Below are 17,836 nucleotides of genomic sequence, written 5' to 3'. Positions count from 1 at the left end.
GGGGCATAGCTGCCCCTTCTCTAGGCCTTCCGGGGTCTGCGGAGTTAGTTGGACAGGAAGTCGATGGAGGCCCGCACGGTCTTGGAGGTCCGGACGTCCATGGCCGTCACCTTGATCTCCGTGTCGCCAAACTGCATGCTGGCCCGGATCTCGCGCCGGCCCCTCTTGGGCGAGCCGGATTCATCCAGCTCCTCCAAGTCCAGGCTTATGGTCCCGCACTTCCGCACGCCGGGGTCGGTGATGTAGACTACGTCGTCGGTGGCGCAGCAGTAGACGTTGATGATGATCTTGCGCTGGCCGGCCCGCGCGGGGCAGTAGCTCCTCTGCACCACCTCCCCCAGGGCCACCGACTGGTCCACCGAGACGAACTTCTCGAAGATGTCCGTGCACCACTTCCTCCCGTCCTTCACCAGCAGCTTCTCCTGGGGGTGCTTCCCCTCCACGAACTTGTTTAGCACCCCGACGCCGTAGGTCAGGGGCAGGCGCCGCACCCGGACGATGGTGGGGTCCAGGCCAAAGAGCACCGCCCCCTTCAGGATGGTCAGGCCCACGTCCTGTGGGATGATGACCCGACAGAGGCCGCTGAAGGCCGACTGGACGGCGTGCTGCAGGACGGCCGACTCGGCAAAGCCCCCCACCAGGAAGAGGAACTTCACCCCCTGGACTTCCGGCTTCTTCATGAGGTCATCTGGAGGAGGGGAGGGGAGGCAGGGGGAGGAGAAGAGGAGGAGGAGGAGGAGATTGGATTCATACCCCGCTCAGAGCGGCTCAGAACGGCTTACAATCGCCTTCCCCTCCCCACAACAGACACCCTGGGAGGTAGGCGGGGCTGAGAGAGCTCTCTTGAGAACTGCCCTTCAGAGAACAGCTCTGAGAAAACTTGTGACTGGCCCAAGGTCACACCAGCAGCTGCATGTGGAGGAGGAGAGGGGAATTGAAGAAGAAGAAGAGATTAGATTTATACCCTGCCCTTCACTACCCGAAGGAGTCTCAGAGCGGCTTACAAACGCCTTTCCCTTCCCCTCCCCACAACAGACACCCTGTGAGGCAGGCGGGGCAGAGAGAGCTCTGAGAGGACTGCCCTTGAGAGAACAGCTCTGAGAGAACTTGTGACTGACCTAAGGTCATACCAGCAGCTGCATGTGGAGGAGGAGAGGGGAACTGAAGAAGAAGAGATTAGATTTATACCCTGCCCTTCACTACCCGAAGGAGTCTCAGAGCGGCTTACAAACGCCTTTCCCTTCCCCTCCCCACAACAGACACCCTGGGAGGTGGGCGGGGCTGAGAGAGCTCTGAGAGGACTGCGACTGACCCAAGGTCACCCAGCAGGCCTCATGTGTCTCAAAGTGGCTTGCAATCTCCTTTCCCTTCCCCTCCCCACAACAGACACCCTGGGAGATAGGCGGGGCCGAGAGAGCGCTTCCGAGGACTGCCCTTGAGAGGACAGCTGTTTTCTGAACTTGTGACTGACCCAAGGTCGCACCAGCAGCTGCATGAGGACGAGTGGGGAATCCAACCCGGTTCTCCCAGATTAGAGTCCGCACTCCTAACCACGACACCAAACTGGCTCTCGGAAGTTAGAGGAAGAGATCACCACACTGGCCAAAATCAAAAGGGGAAGGGGGGGGGTCTGTGGGTGGTGGGGAGGTGAATACACATGAATACCCCAAGCTGCTTTATATTGAGTTTATATATAACATTATATAATTTATACATTATATTAAACATTATATTAAACTTCCTGACAGGGCACATCCTCAGTGGAGCAGGCTTCCTTGGGAGGTGGTGGGCTCTCCTTCTTTGGAGGTGTTCAAACAGAGGCTAGGTGGCCCCATCTGACAGCCATGCGGATTCTGTGAACTCGGGCAGATCACGAGAGGGAGGGCAGGAAGGGCTGCCTCAGTGCTTAGTTCTCGTGGCCCTTTCCTACACGCCCAGGGAAATGCTGATCGCCACTTTGGGGGCAGGAAGCAGTTGTTCTCCAGGTCAGTTTGGCCCAGGGATCGTGGAGGTCTTTTTGTAATCTTCTGGGCGTGGAAAAACAGTCATTGGGGATGTGGAGGGGGAAGTATTTGTGAATTTCCAGCATTCTGCAGGGGGTTGGACTAGATGACCCTAGAGGTCCCTTCCAACTCTATGGCCCATCAAGGTCACTATTCTGTACTCACATGACCTAATGCCTGGTCTGAACCTGGTCTGGGACCCTGCTGCGTGCCAAGCAGATGCTCTTCCACTGAGCCACAGCTCTGCTTTACAGCTCTCCAGGGTCTCAGACAGAGGCCTTTCTCATCACCTCCTGCCTGGTCCCTTTTCCACTGGCGATGCCGGGGATTGAACCTGGGACCTTCTGCATGCCAAGCAGAGGCTCTGCCACTGAGCCACAGCTCCGCTTTACAGCTCTCCAGGGTCTCAGACAGAGGCCTTTCTCATCACCTCCTGCCTGGTCCCTTTTCCACTGGCGATGCCGGGAATTGAACCTGGGACCTTCTGCATGCCAAGCAGAGGCTCTGCCACTGAGCCACAGCTCCGCTTTACAGCTCTCCAGGGTCTCAGACAGAGGCCTTTCTCATCACCTCCTGCCTGGTCCCTTTTCCACTGGCGATGCCGGGGATTGAACCTGGGACCTCCTGCATGCCAGGCAGAGGCTCTGCCACTGAGCCAGGGTCTCAAGTCAAGGTCTTTCTCATCACGTCCTGCCTGGTCCTTTCTAACTGGAGATGCCGGGGATTGAACCTGGGACCTCCTGCATGCCAGGCGGAGGCTCTGCCACTGAGCCACAGCCCCTCTCTACAGCTCTCCAGGGTCTCAAGTGGAGGTCCTTCACATCCCCTGTTGCCTGGTCCTTTTAGCTGAAAATGCCGGGGATTGAACCTGGGACCTCCTGCCTGGCCCTTTCTAACTGGAGGTAAGGGGGATTGAACCGGGGACCTTCTGCATGCCAAGCAGAGACTCTACCACTGAACCACGGGCCCCCTCCCCAATTTTCTCATATTGAGTACGAACTGCAATAAAGTTTCTGATTCGAAACCTGGATGTTGCATCTGACTGCCAAATGCGGAATTTCCACAGACAGCAGCTGAGCGGTCAGTGTGGGAAGGGGAGGGGTTTTGTGAAGATTTCCCCCCACCCCCCAAAAAAGAGCCAGTGTCAGCAGGGAGCAAAGCCCCTCTTGTCAAAATCCATCTCCATCTTGTCAGCTGCTGGGCAGGAGGACCGGGGCACTGAATTGTGGGGCCACCACTTGGGGGACCCCGAACGGCTTGCCCTGCACTGAGGGTCCCCGGCCTCTCCCCTGAGGATGGATTTGGGGGTGTTGATTTAAACGATGCCCTGGGCAGAGGCCAGAGAGCTCCCCTGCAGGGCTTTGCGTGCGCACAGATTATCTTGGGAACTAGGGTACCTCTCCCTGCCCCGTCCACGGGACGCAGTGAACTTCTGCAAGTCTGCATCTCCCGGCCTCAACTCCTCCATCCCGTAATATGGAAGTCCTAATGTTTGCTCCGGAGCCATCCTTCCGGAGCTAAGACAAGAATGTGTACACCGGAGGCTAAAGAACTGTGAGCCTAGCTCACACTAATTCAGCTTAGAGGGAACGCTGGTCTGCATCAGGGCTTCGTTCTCGTGGCCCTTTCTTCCACGCCCAGGGAAATGCTGTTGACCATGTCGGGGTCAGGAAGCCATTTTTCTCCAGGCTGGTTTGGCCCAAGATCCTGGAAGTTTTTTTGTCATCTGGGCGTGGAACAGCAGTCATTGCGGGTGTGAAGGAGGATGTGGTATTTGTGAATGTCCTGCCTTGTGCAGGGGGCTGGACTAGATGAACCGGGTTTGATTCCCCCACTCCTCCACATGCAGCTGCTGGTGTGACCCTGGGTCAGTCACACATTCTCTCAGAGCTGTTCTCTCAAGGGCAGTCCTCGAAAGAGCTCTCTCAACCCCACCCGCCTCACAGGGTGTCTGTTGTGGGGAGGGGAAGGGAAAGGAGTTTGTAAGCTGCTCTGAGACTCCTTCGGGTAGTGAAAGGCGGGGTCTAAGTCCCATCTCTTCTTCTTTTTCCTACCTCACAGGGTCGTTGTGAGGATAACATGGAGGAGAGGAGAAGGATGGGATCTGCTTGGGGTCCCCGCAGGGGAGAAAGGGGGATTATAGATTAAATAAAGTAACTAAATGTTCCCCTCCCACAGGTGCAAACCCATTCCTCCTGTGCCCAAGGGGAGAAGGGCTTGGGTGACCGGGGGGGTGGGGCTGGCCCTTCCCCAAGGACGAGACTCTGGGGGCTCACCAATGTGGTTGATGATCTGGCAGATGGTCGGCTGGAAGAGCTCGTTCATGGCCTCGGAGGACATGCGCAGCATCCCTTGGGACGACCACTTCACCAGGTTCACGCTGGAAGGCGAAAGGAGATCGTGAGCTGGGAGGAGGGAATTGGCCATTCTTGGGGGGGCGGCGGCAGCGGCGTTCAGATCTGGTGCAGTGATGGCTGCTGGTAACTGCGCTGCTTCGTTCCTTGCTTCTGGGACGATCCAGGGCTTCCACCCGCTTGTTGCCGTCAGCGGGGGGGGGCTCAAATCAAGTCCCTTGCACTGGACCTCCCTCCAGGATCCCAGTTTGGGATCCCCCGAAAACTCCCCCCAAAAGAATGAAGGGGCGGCGGTACCCGGGAGCGATTCCCGGTGCCGACGGTGTCGATGCGCTGCAGCCCCACCCTCCCGGAGCTGGCCACTCTTCCCTCTATACTTGCTGACACCCCCCAGCACCACCACCACCAGCAGCCCTGGTGAGGGGGGAGAAGCAGCGCGACTTGTTCCCCCCTGCTCCCAAGACGTGGTGTTCCTCGGTTCAAAACCACCCGCCCCAAGCTGGTTTTCCACCTGCAGAGGGGAAGACCACAGGGAAGCTGGAGGAGATTCCCCCCCCCACGCACTGAAATGACCAAAAAAGCAACAGGGGGAGGGCTATTAAAAGGCTGGAGAGCAAAGGGGGTCGCACCTTACTGCCCCCCACCCTCCGGTGTTCTCCATTAAGAACATAAGAGAAGCCAATGTTGGATCAGGCAAGTGGCCCATCCAGTCCAACACTCTGGGTCACACAGTCGCCAGAACCACCCTGTGCCATCACGAGGTCCACCAGTGGGGCCAGGACACTAGAAGCCCTCCCTCTTGAAGCCGTCCATGCTTGCAGCCGCCACCACTTCCTGTGGCAGTGAATTCCAAGTGTTAATCACTCTTTGGGTGAAGAAGGACTTCCTTTTATCCGTTCTAACCCGACCGCTCAGCAATTTCATGGAGTGCCCACGAGTTCTTGTATGGTGAGAAAGGGAGAAAAGTACCTCTTTCTCTACCTGCTCTTTCCCATGCATCATCTTATAAACCTCAATCATGTCTCCCGTCAGTCGTCGTTTCTCCAAGCTAAAGAGCCCCGAGCGTTTTAACCTTTCCTCATAGGGAACGTGTTCTGATTTGTACCCAACCAAGACTGTTCTTGGATTTGAAAACTTGTCACAGAACAAATTGCAGATCTCTGTGAGATGCACAGGTTGAGCAGGGCTGGTCACCACCTCCTATATGGGGTGGTGGGCTGGTCCCCGGGTATTTTGTTCTCCAAAGCAAGCTGCCCCCCCCCTCTCCTCTGCTGCTGGAACCAGCCAAACACCCACAGTACGCTTGTGCCCCCCTCAGGCCAATCTAAGCAAGACAGCAGGCACGGATGGCTTTCAGAGGAGGCCGGGCAGAACCACAGCAGAAACACTTCTTTACACAGCGAGTGGTGAAAACGTCGAATCCGCTGCCAGAGGGTGTAGTGATGGCCACAGAAATAAACAACTTTAAAAAGGGATCACAGAGATTCATGGACGATAACTCTATCAGCGGCTACTGGCCATGGTGACTGAGGGGGACCTCCATGTTCAGAGGCACTAATCCTCTGAATCCCAGAGTCAGGAGGCAACATCAGGGGAAGGCCTCGGCCTCTCTGCCCTGTTGTTGGCCCTCCAGAGGAACTGGCTGGCCCCTGTGTGAGACGGGAGGCTGGACTGGATGGACCCTCTCTGGTCTGACCCAGCAGGGCTCTTCTGAGGTTCTTATCAGGGGAAGGCCTTGGCCTCTCTGCCCTGTTGTTGGCCCTCCAGAGGAACTGGCTGGCCCCTGTGTGAGACGGGAGGCTGGACTGGATGGACCCTCTCTGGTCTGACCCAGCAGGGCTCTTCTGAGGTTCTTATCAGGGGAAGGCCTTGGCCTCTCTGCCCTGTTGTTGGCCCTCCAGAGGAACTGGCTGGCCCCTGTGTGAGACGGGAGGCTGGACTGGATGGACCCTCTCTGGTCTGACCCAGCAGGGCTCTTCTGAGGTTCTTATCAGGGGAAGGCCTTGGCCTCTCTGCCCTGTTGTTGGCCCTCCAGAGGAACTGGCTGGCCCCTGTGTGAGACGGGAGGCTGGACTGGATGGACCCTCTCTGGTCTGACCCAGCAGGGCTCTTCTGAGGTTCTTATCAGGGGAAGGCCTTGGCCTCTCTGCCCTGTTGTTGGCCCTCCAGAGGAACTGGCTGGCCCCTGTGTGAGACGGGAGGCTGGACTGGATGGACCCTCTCTGGTCTGACCCAGCAGGGCTCTTCTGAGGTTCTTATCAGGGGAAGGCCTTGGCCTCTCTGCCCTGTTGTTGGCCCTCCAGAGGAACTGGCTGGCCCCTGTGTGAGACGGGAGGCTGGACTAGAGGGACCCTCCCTGGTCTGATCGAGCAGGGCTCTTTTTTATTGTTATGATGGAGAAGTCCATTAGTGGCCATTAGCCATGGTGGCTGAAGGGAGCCTCCATCTACAGAGGCAGCGAACCTCTGAAATAGCGGAGCCAGAAGGCAGCAGGAGGGAAAAGCATTGGCCTTTATGCCCTATTTGTATGGCTCTCCAGGGCAACTGGTTGGCTGCTGCTTGAAGCGGGATGTCAAATGAGATGGATCACCGGTCTCCTCCAGCAGGGCTCTTCTTAGATTACTATGCTTCGGGGGTGCTGCAGGACCAACCCCAAGGTTCCCTTGCTCGAAAGCCAGTTGAATCCGACTCTAGGGTTGCGATGCTCATCTCCGTTTCCAAGCCGAAGAGCCAGCACTGTCTGAAGACGTTTCTGTGGTCATGTGGCCGGCATGACTAAACACCATGGCGCACAGAACACTGTTCCCTTCCCACCAAAGTGGTACCTATTTATCTACTTGCAATTTTTGCTTTCGAACTGCTAGGTTGGCAGGAGCTGGAACTAGAGACAGGAGCTCACTCCATCATGCCTAAAACAGGTAGAGCTGGAACACAACAGGTTTACAGGGAAAGCGTGTGAAAGTCCACACGTCGGGCACTTGAACCGCAAGCCTGTCCGAAAGGACAGCGCTGGCTCTTCGGCCTTGAAACGGAGATGAGCACCGCAACCCTAGAGTCGGATTCGACTGGCTTTCGAGCAAGGGGAACCTTTTACCTTTACCTTATTTACTTATTTATTGCAAACGGATGGATTTCCAGACTCCAACACTGTATATTTAAAGTCTGCTGTAACGTTTTTGAGAGCCTGAACGGTGGGACGTAACGTTTCCCAAGCCAAAGCGTGCCCTTTGTCACCCAGCTATGTAGGCGGCGTCCGCTGCGTAATCAAGATTCAGATCATGTTATAAACCTCGGTCATGTACCCCCTATTGTTGTCTCTTTTCTAAACTGAGAAGTCCCAGAGACTCGTCAGCCTTTCCTCACAGGGAAGGGGCTCCAACCCCCTCGTCCTCTTGGTCGCCCCTCCTCTGCACTTTCCTCAGCCCTGCAGTGTCCTTTTGGAGAGACGGGGACCAGAACTGCACACAGGATTCCAAATGAGGCCACATCATAGATATATCCAGGGGCATGACGATATTGACTATGCCCAATCCCATTCCTAAGAATTCCCAGCACAGTGTTTGTCCTTTTCACTTCTGCCACACCCTGAGTTGACGTTTTCAAAATCCTGTCCACTATGACCCCAAGACACCTCACCCCCTCGCAGTCTCAGCAAGCTCAGGTCCCATTCGCATATATTTAAAATTGCAATTTTTTTTGTTACAATGTGCATCCTCTTACAATGATCAGTGCTAAACTTCATAGGTCACATGGGTGCATACTCGCCCCATTTAGAGAGATCCTCCAAGAACTCTACACAATCTGGGGGTGGGGAGGGGGGAATTAGAAGAAGGAGGAGGAGGAGATTGGATTTATACCCCACCCTTCATTACACAAAGGAGTCTCAGAGCGGCTTACAAACTCCTTTCCCTTCCCCTCCCCACAACAGACACCCTGTGAGGTAAAAGAAGAAGAAGAGATTGGATTTATACCCCGCCCTTCACTACCCAAAAGAGTCTCAGGGTGCGTTCAGATGGGGGCTTTATACCGGTTAGGGTGCCAGTTCCAACCGTTGTACTCACCGGCGTTCAGACGGGGCACATCTGCCTCCTCTCCCTAACCGGTGTAAAGCCCTTTAAACTGTTGCACTCTGCTACCAGGTCCCCAAGTGGTGGTATACAGAGTGCAACGGTTGTAATTTACAGTGCACCCCGGCGTCTGATCACTCTCCACCGTTCCCAAGCTACTTCCGTTGGAAGCCTGAGGCTTCCGGCTTTCCCCGGCCATTTTTTTTTAAACTTAGCGATATGTGCTCGGGCGAAACTTCGCCCTGAGCGTTTGTTAAAAAAAAAAAAAGCCCTTACTTTAAGTACCCGGGGGGAGTCCGGGACTACAGGGAGGCCAGGTTGGGCTTTAAAATTTAAAGGTAAGTCCTTACCTTTAAAGTATAATCTAATGGGGGGGGGGGTTAAGCATGCGCAAAGATCACCATTCTGTAAATGGCTGCCTATGCGCATGCTCAAACTGTGCTTAAAAAAAAAAACGCCGACGCCCACAGCGTGTGAGCGGGCGTACACCGGAGGGATCCGGAAGATGGAGGTAAGCGTGACAAACGCCTTTCCCTTCCCCTCCCCACAACAGGCACCCTGTGAGGTAGAAGAAGAAGAAGAAGAGATTGGATTTATACCCCGCCCTTCACTACCCAAGGGAGTCTCAGAGCGGCTTACAAACTCCTTTCCCTTCCCCTCCCCACAACAGACACCCTCTGAGGTAGAAGAAGAAGAGGAGATTGGATTTATACCCCGCCCTTCACTTGGAGTGTCAGAGCAGCTTACAAACTCCTTTCCCTCCCCCTCCCCACAGCAGACACCTGGTGAGGCAGGTGGGGCTGAGAGAGCTATTTCGACAACTGCTCATGAGGGAACAGTTCTGAAAGAACTTGTAACTGACCCAAGGTCACACCAGCAGCTGCATGTGGAGGAGGAGATTGGATTTATACCCTGCCCTTCACTCGGAGTCTCAGAGCAGTTTACAATCACCTTTCCCTTCCCCTCCCCACAACAGACACCCTGTGAGGCAGGTGGGGCTGAGAGAGCTCTTTCGAGAACTTCTTGTTTTTCTGTCTTTGCTTTCTTAAAAAAAATAAAATTCTATATGGAAAAAAAGAGAGAGAGCTGCTTGTGAGAGAACAGCTCTGAGAGAACTTGTGACTGACCCAAGTTCACGCCAGCAGCTGCATGTTGAAGAGCGGGGAATCAAACCTGGTTCTCCCAGATTAGAGTCTGCACTCTTAACCAATACACCAAACTGGCTCATGATTTTCCGGCATACCCAGACTGGGGGGGGGGGGGGGGAGCTGAAGTCCCCGATTCTCAGGGGTCATTTCCTGCAGGAGCACACAGGAGCGGAGCTCCGGCAGAAAGGAGCCCAGAGGGCGGGCACATGCAACAAGCCCTGCCCCTGCTCTCAGCAGCCCTCAGTCGGGCCACAAGGAGCAAGAAGCAGCCAGGTAAGTTGCAGAGCCCCCCATCCCGCCTTCAGATACACGCTCTCCCTCCTCTGTGAGGGCAGATCTGCACGTCCCCCCCCCAATAGCTAGCAATCCAAAACAGTCCAGTGAAGCCTGAGCAGTGGGTGTTGCCTTCTGACACACTTCTGCTGATGCCAGGGGGTGTGGCATATGCAAATGAGTTATGCTAATGAGCTCCTGCACCTCTTTTTCTACGAAATGACCCCTGCCGATTCTTGTAGTCCCACCTGCTGCGCTTGAGGGCCGTCTCCACGTTCTGGCCTCGGTGCTTGCGGTAGAAGTCGATGAAGGAGAAGGGCAGGGAGATGTTGAGGGGGTTGTGGCGATGGGGTGCGGCCGTCCGCTTGCGGGCCTCGAAGGCGATGGTCAGGTCGACCCAGGCAGCCGGGCGCTTGGCCTTGAAGGTGGCGATGAAGTCCTCCCCGAAGATCTGGCACAGCAGCTTCTCAAAGGCGAGGTCCACCCCCACGGCCCCGTAGGGACCCCCTGCAAGAGACCACGGCAGACACGGAGAGTTGGATAAGGTGGCAGGGGGCTGCCGCAGGGATCGAGCCCCTATCCCAGTGATGGCGAACCTTTTAGAGGCCGAGTGCCCAAACTGCGACCCAAAACCCACTCATTTATCGCAAAGTGCCAACACGGCAATTTAACCTGAATCCTGAGGTTTTACTTTAGAAAAAACAACTCATACGTTAACTTAAGATGATCCAAACAAAGTAAGGAAAGCAATCCCAAATGCTTTCATTGACGTAAAATTATTTGGCAGAGAATTCCACACTTTAATGATGGTCTGGGCCTGGCTGGGGCGATGCCACGCGTGCCCACAGAGAGGGCTCTGAGTGCCACCTCTGCCCCCCGTGCCATAGGTTCGCCACCACTGCCCTATTCCTTCTCTTGCCGGCATGAGGGAGTGCGTCTTGGAGCAAAGCGCAACACGCTCAGGTGCTGGGAGAGATTAACGATGACGACGCACTCCAAGATGGTTCCCGCATCCCGGCTGTCTCCTGCTACAAAGGCTCAAACAGCAGGTAACGTAAAACACCTCTACGTGAGACCACTGCCAATCAGACAGTGAACGGCTGTGACTTTATGACCAAATGGGCTTTCTCTGGAGGTGGTGGGCTTTCCTTCTTGGGAGGTTTATTATTTTTTAAAATAACATTTTTTTATTTTGTAAAACATCAGTGAACATGCAAACATGTAACACTTAACTACCATAGTACAAGGCTTAATTGTAAAGTGACAGTTAGAAACTGCTTAGAAGGTTACATGCGATGAAATACTTCATAGTACTTTGAAGGAACAGTGAATTTGGAAGGTTAAGTATTAAATATGAATTCTAGGAAAGGAAACCATTTCAGGTGGAGATTCGATTTCTTATGAGGAACATTGACTGGGGCTATTACGTCAGATAATTTATCCATGATATAGTAGTCCCATATTTTCAAACGCCACGAGGACAGTAGCAGCTTGTTAGGGAACTTCCAGCTACTTGGTTTTTAAGCAGAGGTTTTAAGCAGAGGCTAGACGGCCCCATCTGACAGCCATGTGGATTGTATAAATTCAGGCAGGTGATAAGAGGGAGGGCAGGAAGGGAAGGAGCCAGTGCTCTGCTCTCGCGGCCCTTTCTTACATGCCCAGATAACTGGTGATCACCACTTCAGAAGAGAAGAAGAGAAGAGATTGGATTTCTACCCCGTCCGTCACTACCCGAAGGAGTCTCAGAGCGGTTGACAATCTCCTTTTCCCTTCCCCTCCCCACAACAGGCACCCTGTGAGGGAGGTGGGGCTGAGAGAGCTCTCTTAAGGACTGCGCTTGAGAGAACAGCTCTGAGAGAACTTGTGACTGACCCAAGGTCACACCAGCGGCTGCATGTGGAGGAGGAGTGGGGAACCCAAACCCGGCTCTCCCAGATTAAAGTCCGCCCTCCTAACCACTACACCAAACTGTCAGGGACAAATTTTCCTCTGTGACAGATTGGCCCAGGGATCCTGGAGGGTTTCTTGCCTTCTTCTGGGCATGGAACAGGAGTCACTGGGGGAGGGGGGAGTAGTCGTGAATTCCCTGCATTATTCATGGGGTTGGACTAGATGACCCTTGAGGTTCCTTCCAGTTCCATGTTTCTATGTCCTTCGCGGACCCTTGGCTCTTACTCAGAAGGCCTTGTGCGTTATTTTAAAGTAGAAGACAGCAGAAACCTGTATTTGCAGCAAAACTTGGATTTGGGAAGGCATTTTTTTAAAAAAATCTTGGGCTGTGGCAAATAGGGAATTCGAAACATCTGCCCAAGGCCCCAAGGAGTGTCGTTGAACCTATCAGAAATTAGTACTTCTCTCCACATCTTAGCGCTTCCTAGCTGTTTGAAATCCGGCCACCAGATGGCGCTCCAACATAAAAAACAACAACCAAAGGGGCTTAGAAGCCACAGGAAACATCTGGTCAGAATTCCCAGTCTTCTTTGCAACTAGGATCCGCCAGGAGGGGCTTCCCTTTGCTTTTCCAGTCGCAAGTTTGCACAAGCTCTCAGGCTGCTGTGGAAATGCACCCTGCACATGCACAGAGGTGCTCTGCAGTGCCACTTCACATATACCAAACCTGAGGGGGCCCCCCCAGCGTTGCAAGCCTTCAGGTGGGGCCTGGATCTCTGCCAGAATTACCAGTGACCTCCAGGAAACAGGGCTGGCAACCTTACAAGACTTGCTCAGTCAGGAAACGCCCTCAGGGAAACTGTCCTTAGCTCCTATCGGGCAACGCTTCAGGCAAGCAAAAGGGGGAAGGGTCCCTGCCCCAAGGAACTTACAGTCTTCATTGGAGGGGTGTGAAGTGAGCCGGGGCTGAGATGCCCAGACGCGGCCTCTCCCGAGTGACCCACCTGAGGCTTTGTACAGCTCCTTCAGTGTCCCCTGAGGCTGCTCGATCTGGTGAACGGTCAGATCCACCGTCCCGCCTCCGCAGTCGGCCACGATGTAGCGGTCTCCTGTGGGACCAAGGGGAGAAAAGAGGGCTTAGGGGAAGCAAGCAGCTGGTGGTCCAAGAGTAATGCCGTACTGCTGCAGGATATGCCCAAGAGTGAGGCTGGGGTAGAGTAAGGCTGCAGAGACCTGGGTTCAAATCTCCACCCTGTTCAGTAGAAGAAGAGGAGATTGGATTTATACCCCGCCCTTCACTCAGTGTCTCAGAGCAGCTTACAAACTCTTTTCCCTTCCCCCCCCCACAACAGATACCCTGTGAGGTGGGTGGGGCTGAGAGAGCTCTTTCCAGAACTGCCCTTTCAAGGACAGCTCTGAGAGAACTTGTGACTGACCCAAGGTCACACCAGCAGCTGCATGTGGAGGAGCGGGGAATGAAACCTGGTTCTCCCAGATTTAGAGTCCGCGCTCCTAACCACTACACCGAACTGACCCTGGGCCCATCCCTCGGCCTACCCTACCACGCAGGGGGGTCGTCAGGATAAAAGGGAGGGGCAGAGAACTAAGTATGTTGCCCTGACTTCATTCATGGAGGGGGGGAAATGATTTCTCTTGCCTGGAGATCAGTTATAATCCCAGGAGATTGTGAGCTACCAGCTGGAGGAATGGAATTAGGGACATCTTGTCTGCAGTACCCCGGATGATGGGCCAAAACGCCTCCCTTCCATGCCTGAACGCCACAATTTGCAAATGCGGAATCCTATAGAACCATAGAGTTGGAAGGGATCTCCGGGGTCATCTAGTCCAACCCCCTGCACAAGGCAGGGAATTCACAAATACCTCCTCCCCCACACACCCAGTGATCCTGCTCTACACCCAGAAGAGGGTTTTTTGTCATCTTCTGGGTCACGCAGAGCAGGGGTTACTGTGGGTGTGGAGGGGGAGGTACTTGTGAATTTCCTGCATTGTGTAGGGGGTTGGACTAGATGACCTCGGTCTCATATTGGGAGACAACAGAAAGGTTCCACCATATCTTCCTGTTTGGTGTAATGGTTAAGAGTGGTGGACTCGAAGAAGAAGAAGAGATTGGATTTCTACCCCGCCCTTCACTACCCAAGGGTGTCTCAGAGCGGCTTACAAACTCCTTTCCCTTCCCCTCCCCACAACAGGCACCCTGTGAGGTCGGTGGGGCTGAGAGAGCTCTTGTCAGAACTATGGCTTGCCCAAGGTCATCCAGCCAGGTGCAAGCGGAGGAGCGGGGAATCAAACCCGGTTCTCCCAGATTAGAGTCCGCGCACTCAACCACTACACCAAACTGGCTCTAATCTGGAGAACCAGGTCTGATTCCCCACTCTTCCATGTACAGCCAGCTGGGTGACCTTGGGTCAGTCACAAGTTCTCTTAGAGCTGTTCTCTCAAAAGCAGTTCTTGAGAGAGCTCTCTCAGCCCCACCTACCTCACAGGGCATCTGCTGTGGGGAAGGGAAGGAGACTGTAAACAGATCTGAGACTCCCTAGTAAGGGGCGGGGGATAAATCCAATCTCCTCTCCTCCTCCTCCTCCTCTCTTCTTCTCCTTCCTCCTGAGAAAACAGCTGCTTTGGAGGGTGGACTCTGTGGCACTGTAACCCCCTGAGGTCCATCCCCCCAAAAAACCCCAACCTTCCCCAGGCTCCACCCCCAAATGTCCAGGAATTTCCCAGCCCCTAGTTGGTAACCCTGCCAGTCATCGGATAGCCAGGCTCCCCAGCAACGCACCCATTCTGCCTGCATACGGGGAAGGGGCAGAGATCCACTGCGCTTCGCCCTCCCCAGCCCCGCTCCCTAAACCCAGTGCCCTGGCCCTCGCCTGGCCCTTGCTGGCTTCCTGGGGAGGGACGTCACATTGCCCGGGAGAGGCTCCAAAGACAACAGGGCCCCCTCCGCCCTGGGCTGGCTTATCAGATGGAAACCCTCCTGGAAGGGGAAGGTGTAGGCGCTCCCCTCCCGGGTCTGTTTGGATTGCCAGGAAGAAGGTGGAGCGCCTTCCGAGGAAGCAGGGAGGGAGACCTGCGGAGGAAAACATTCCAGGGGCCCGCTTGGATCTCAGTCAACGACGCTGACTGATACAGTCTCCTGACCAGGGGTCATTTCGTAGAAAAAGAGGTGCAGGGGCTCATTAGCATAACTTATTTGCATAGGCCACACCCCTGACATCACCGGAAGTGTGTCGGAAGGCAACACCCACTGCTCAGGCTCCAATGGACTGTTTTGGATTGCTAGCTATTGGGGGGGGGGGGACGTGCAGATCTGCCCTCGCAGAGGAGGGAGAGCTTGTACCTGAATAAAACCTGGTCTTAAAGGTGCCATTGGACTGTTTTGGGCCGGGGGGAGCTCTGCAGCTTACCTGGCTGCTTCTTGCTCTGACTGAGGGCTGCTGGGAGCAGGGGGCGGGGCTTGTTGCATGTTCCCGCCCCCTGGGCTCTTTACTGCCGGAGCTCCGCTCCTGTACGCTCCTGCAGGAAATGACCCCTGCTCCTGACAGGGTTTCAGAGGGCGGCCATGTTGGTTTGCAGCAGACGCGCTGGGTTTAGCCGCACCTCAGAGACCGACACGGTTTCCAGAGTACTCAGAACTTTCAAGAGTCGACGCTCCCTCCGTGAGACACAAAAATGGAGACCGCGGACTCCCTGTATCCCAGCCGGGAGGTGGAAAGGGTGCTGCAAAGACCGATCCTGAGTTCTGTCTTTCCCACCTTCTGACTGGGATATAGGGGCTCCATCTCCTTTCCGGCGTGTATCTGATGAAGGAAGCTTTGACTCCCAAATGGTGAGGCCCTGGATAGCCGGTTGGTCTCTAGGGTGCTACGGGACTCGAATCCGGCTCTTTTAGCAAAGCAGGCAACCTTCTGGAAGATTCCGGGGTGCAAAAGGGGGGCCGTCAAAGATGGGGAGCAGCTTCACAGCACGCCCCTCGAGGCCAGCAAGGTCCGTTATCTGGGCCAGTGGGTGGGCATCCCCGAGAGAGACATTGTGGCTCAGTGGCAGAGCCTCTGCTCGGCATGCAGAAGGTCCCCGGTTCAATCCCCGACGTCTCCAGCTAAAAGGATCTGTCGGTAGGGGATGGGAAAGACCCTTTTCTGCCAGGGACCTTGCAGAGCAGCTGCCAGTCTGAGTAGACAATGCTGACTCTGATGGACCAAGGGTCTGACTCAGTAGACGGCAGGTTCGTGTGTTCACTGTCCTGCCCGGCCAAGGCTAACCCAAGATGTCTCCCCCCACCCCGCTGCATGGCAAAGCCCCCCCCCCGTTACCTGCAGTGCCCAAAAGGATCCCAAGGGGCCACACCCTCGGCAGAATAGGAAGGCCCGTCTCCAGGGCACCTGGCATCCCAAACAGCTTCCCTATAGCTCCCAAGCCAAACAATAGGGACCCCAAGCGTATGTAGTATGTGTCAGCTATGCTGCCATGATGCTTATGGGCAAGAGTGCATCTGCTCGGCCTGTGTACCAACTGCTGCCGCATTCCTTCATTCTTTATCATCTCTGACCTTGCAAGCTGTCTGTGTGGTGTCTTCACATTATTTACCCGTTTTCAATTCCCAGCTTTGGCTTTAACGGCCTGAGGCCCCATTCTCCAGCAAGGGAGTCAGGCCGATTGGCCTAGGAGTGGGGGGAGGGGGTGCGTAAAAAGGTAAAAGGTAAAGGTTCCCTTGCTCGAAAGCCAGTCGAGTCCGACTCTAGGGTTGCAGTGCTCATCTCCGTTTCCAAGCCAAAGAGCCAGCGCTGTCCGAAGACGTTTCCGTGGTCATGTGGCCGGCATGACTAAACACCAAGGCGCACGGAACGCTGTTCCCTTCCCACCGAAGTGGTACCTATTGATCTACTTGCAATTTCTTGCTTTCGAACTGCTAGGTTGGCAGGAGCTGGAACTAGAGACGGGAGCTCACTCCGTCATGCAGCACCCTGGGTCTCGAACTGCTGAACTACCAGAACTTCCACAGCCTGCAGTTCAGCGTCTTAACCACTTGAGCCACCGCAGCGTATGAATACCCTATATCCCATTATGCTTGTAGAAACGTAGCCATTCATAACAGTGACGATGTTACTGCCTCTATAGCTCTTATTAAAGTATACCCTTATGATAAGCGTGTACTCCTTTGTTTGGCTGTGGAACCTGACAGTATGCAAAAATATAAAGCGCAAGGGCAGACCATCAAAAGATACACAACTTTCGCAAGTAAACAGTAGACATCCGTCTATTGCAATACAATAACAATACATTGAAGATGCAATAGAATTGGTGGTCACAGTTCAAAAACGCTATTTGCAAATTCAAAATACAATTTGATGACAGTGGAAGATATCCAACAAGGGACTCCTCTATATCCTTTGAATATAATAGTGTCCAAAAGACTGCAAAGTCCACAAAAAAAGGCAGAGGATGTCCCAAAGCACAAATAAGCATGCCCCCCCCCCGCCCTGGAGAAAATGGCTGTATGGTGTTTTGGATTCCACAGCATCGGACCCTGGCTGAGGCGCCACCCCTCCCCAAATCCAGTCCTCCCCGTGGGCTCTGCTCCAACATCTCCAGCAATTTCCCACCCCAGAGCCGGGCCAACCCGGCTGACTTTCCTGCTCAGCGCAGAGACACATCTTGACACTTCTACGGAGCCGGCTTCCTCCCCAGGGACGGCACATTCTCCCTTCCCCAGGCCGGTCGGCCTGTGAAAAGGGCAGCCGCCCAGATGGTTTCCAGGGAAGGCTGCAATTTTTTGAAAACTGAGTGTGAATGCATTTAAAAAAAAAACACATGGACGCGACTGCCTGGTTATTATTAGGGGGAGGGAGGGAGGAGGAAGCCGCGCTGGGGTTTGGCCAGGCTGTCTGCTCCCCCCCCTTCCCCCATTGTTCGGACAGCCCCCCCCTTTCCTCTCCCCGCTGATGTCACGGCTCTCCCCGCTGGTCAGTTGCTGGGAGCAACGCGCAGCCAGCAGCCGATGATCTCAGCCTCTTCCCCACTCCAGAAGAGGGGAAGGGAAGGGAAGGGAAGGGAAGGGAAGGGAAGGGAAGGGAAGGGAAGGG

General features: G+C 54.7%; 1 protein-coding gene across 1 annotated transcript in view; it reads right to left on the bottom strand.

Moving 5' to 3' along the window:
• Positions 1-44: 44 nt before the first annotated feature.
• Positions 45-17,836, bottom strand: part of HSPA12B (heat shock protein family A (Hsp70) member 12B) — a 53,900-nt gene continuing 36,108 nt past the window's right edge. Inside the window, exons 9-12 of the mRNA XM_015414022.1 lie at positions 12,740-12,844; positions 10,094-10,352; positions 4,280-4,383; positions 45-688 (exon numbers count right to left, since the gene is read on the bottom strand). Of these exons, the coding sequence (XP_015269508.1) occupies positions 45-688; positions 4,280-4,383; positions 10,094-10,352; positions 12,740-12,844 (1,112 nt within the window). The remainder of the gene's footprint in view (positions 689-4,279; positions 4,384-10,093; positions 10,353-12,739; positions 12,845-17,836) is intronic.

Source organism: Gekko japonicus, unplaced genomic scaffold (assembly GCF_001447785.1).
Source record: "Gekko japonicus isolate JY-2015 unplaced genomic scaffold, Gekko_japonicus_V1.1 scaffold2662, whole genome shotgun sequence".
Lineage (NCBI taxonomy): Eukaryota > Metazoa > Chordata > Lepidosauria > Squamata > Gekkonidae > Gekko > Gekko japonicus.
Note: the sequence above shows the minus strand (reverse complement) of the source record. Positions and strands in the feature narration are given on the sequence as shown.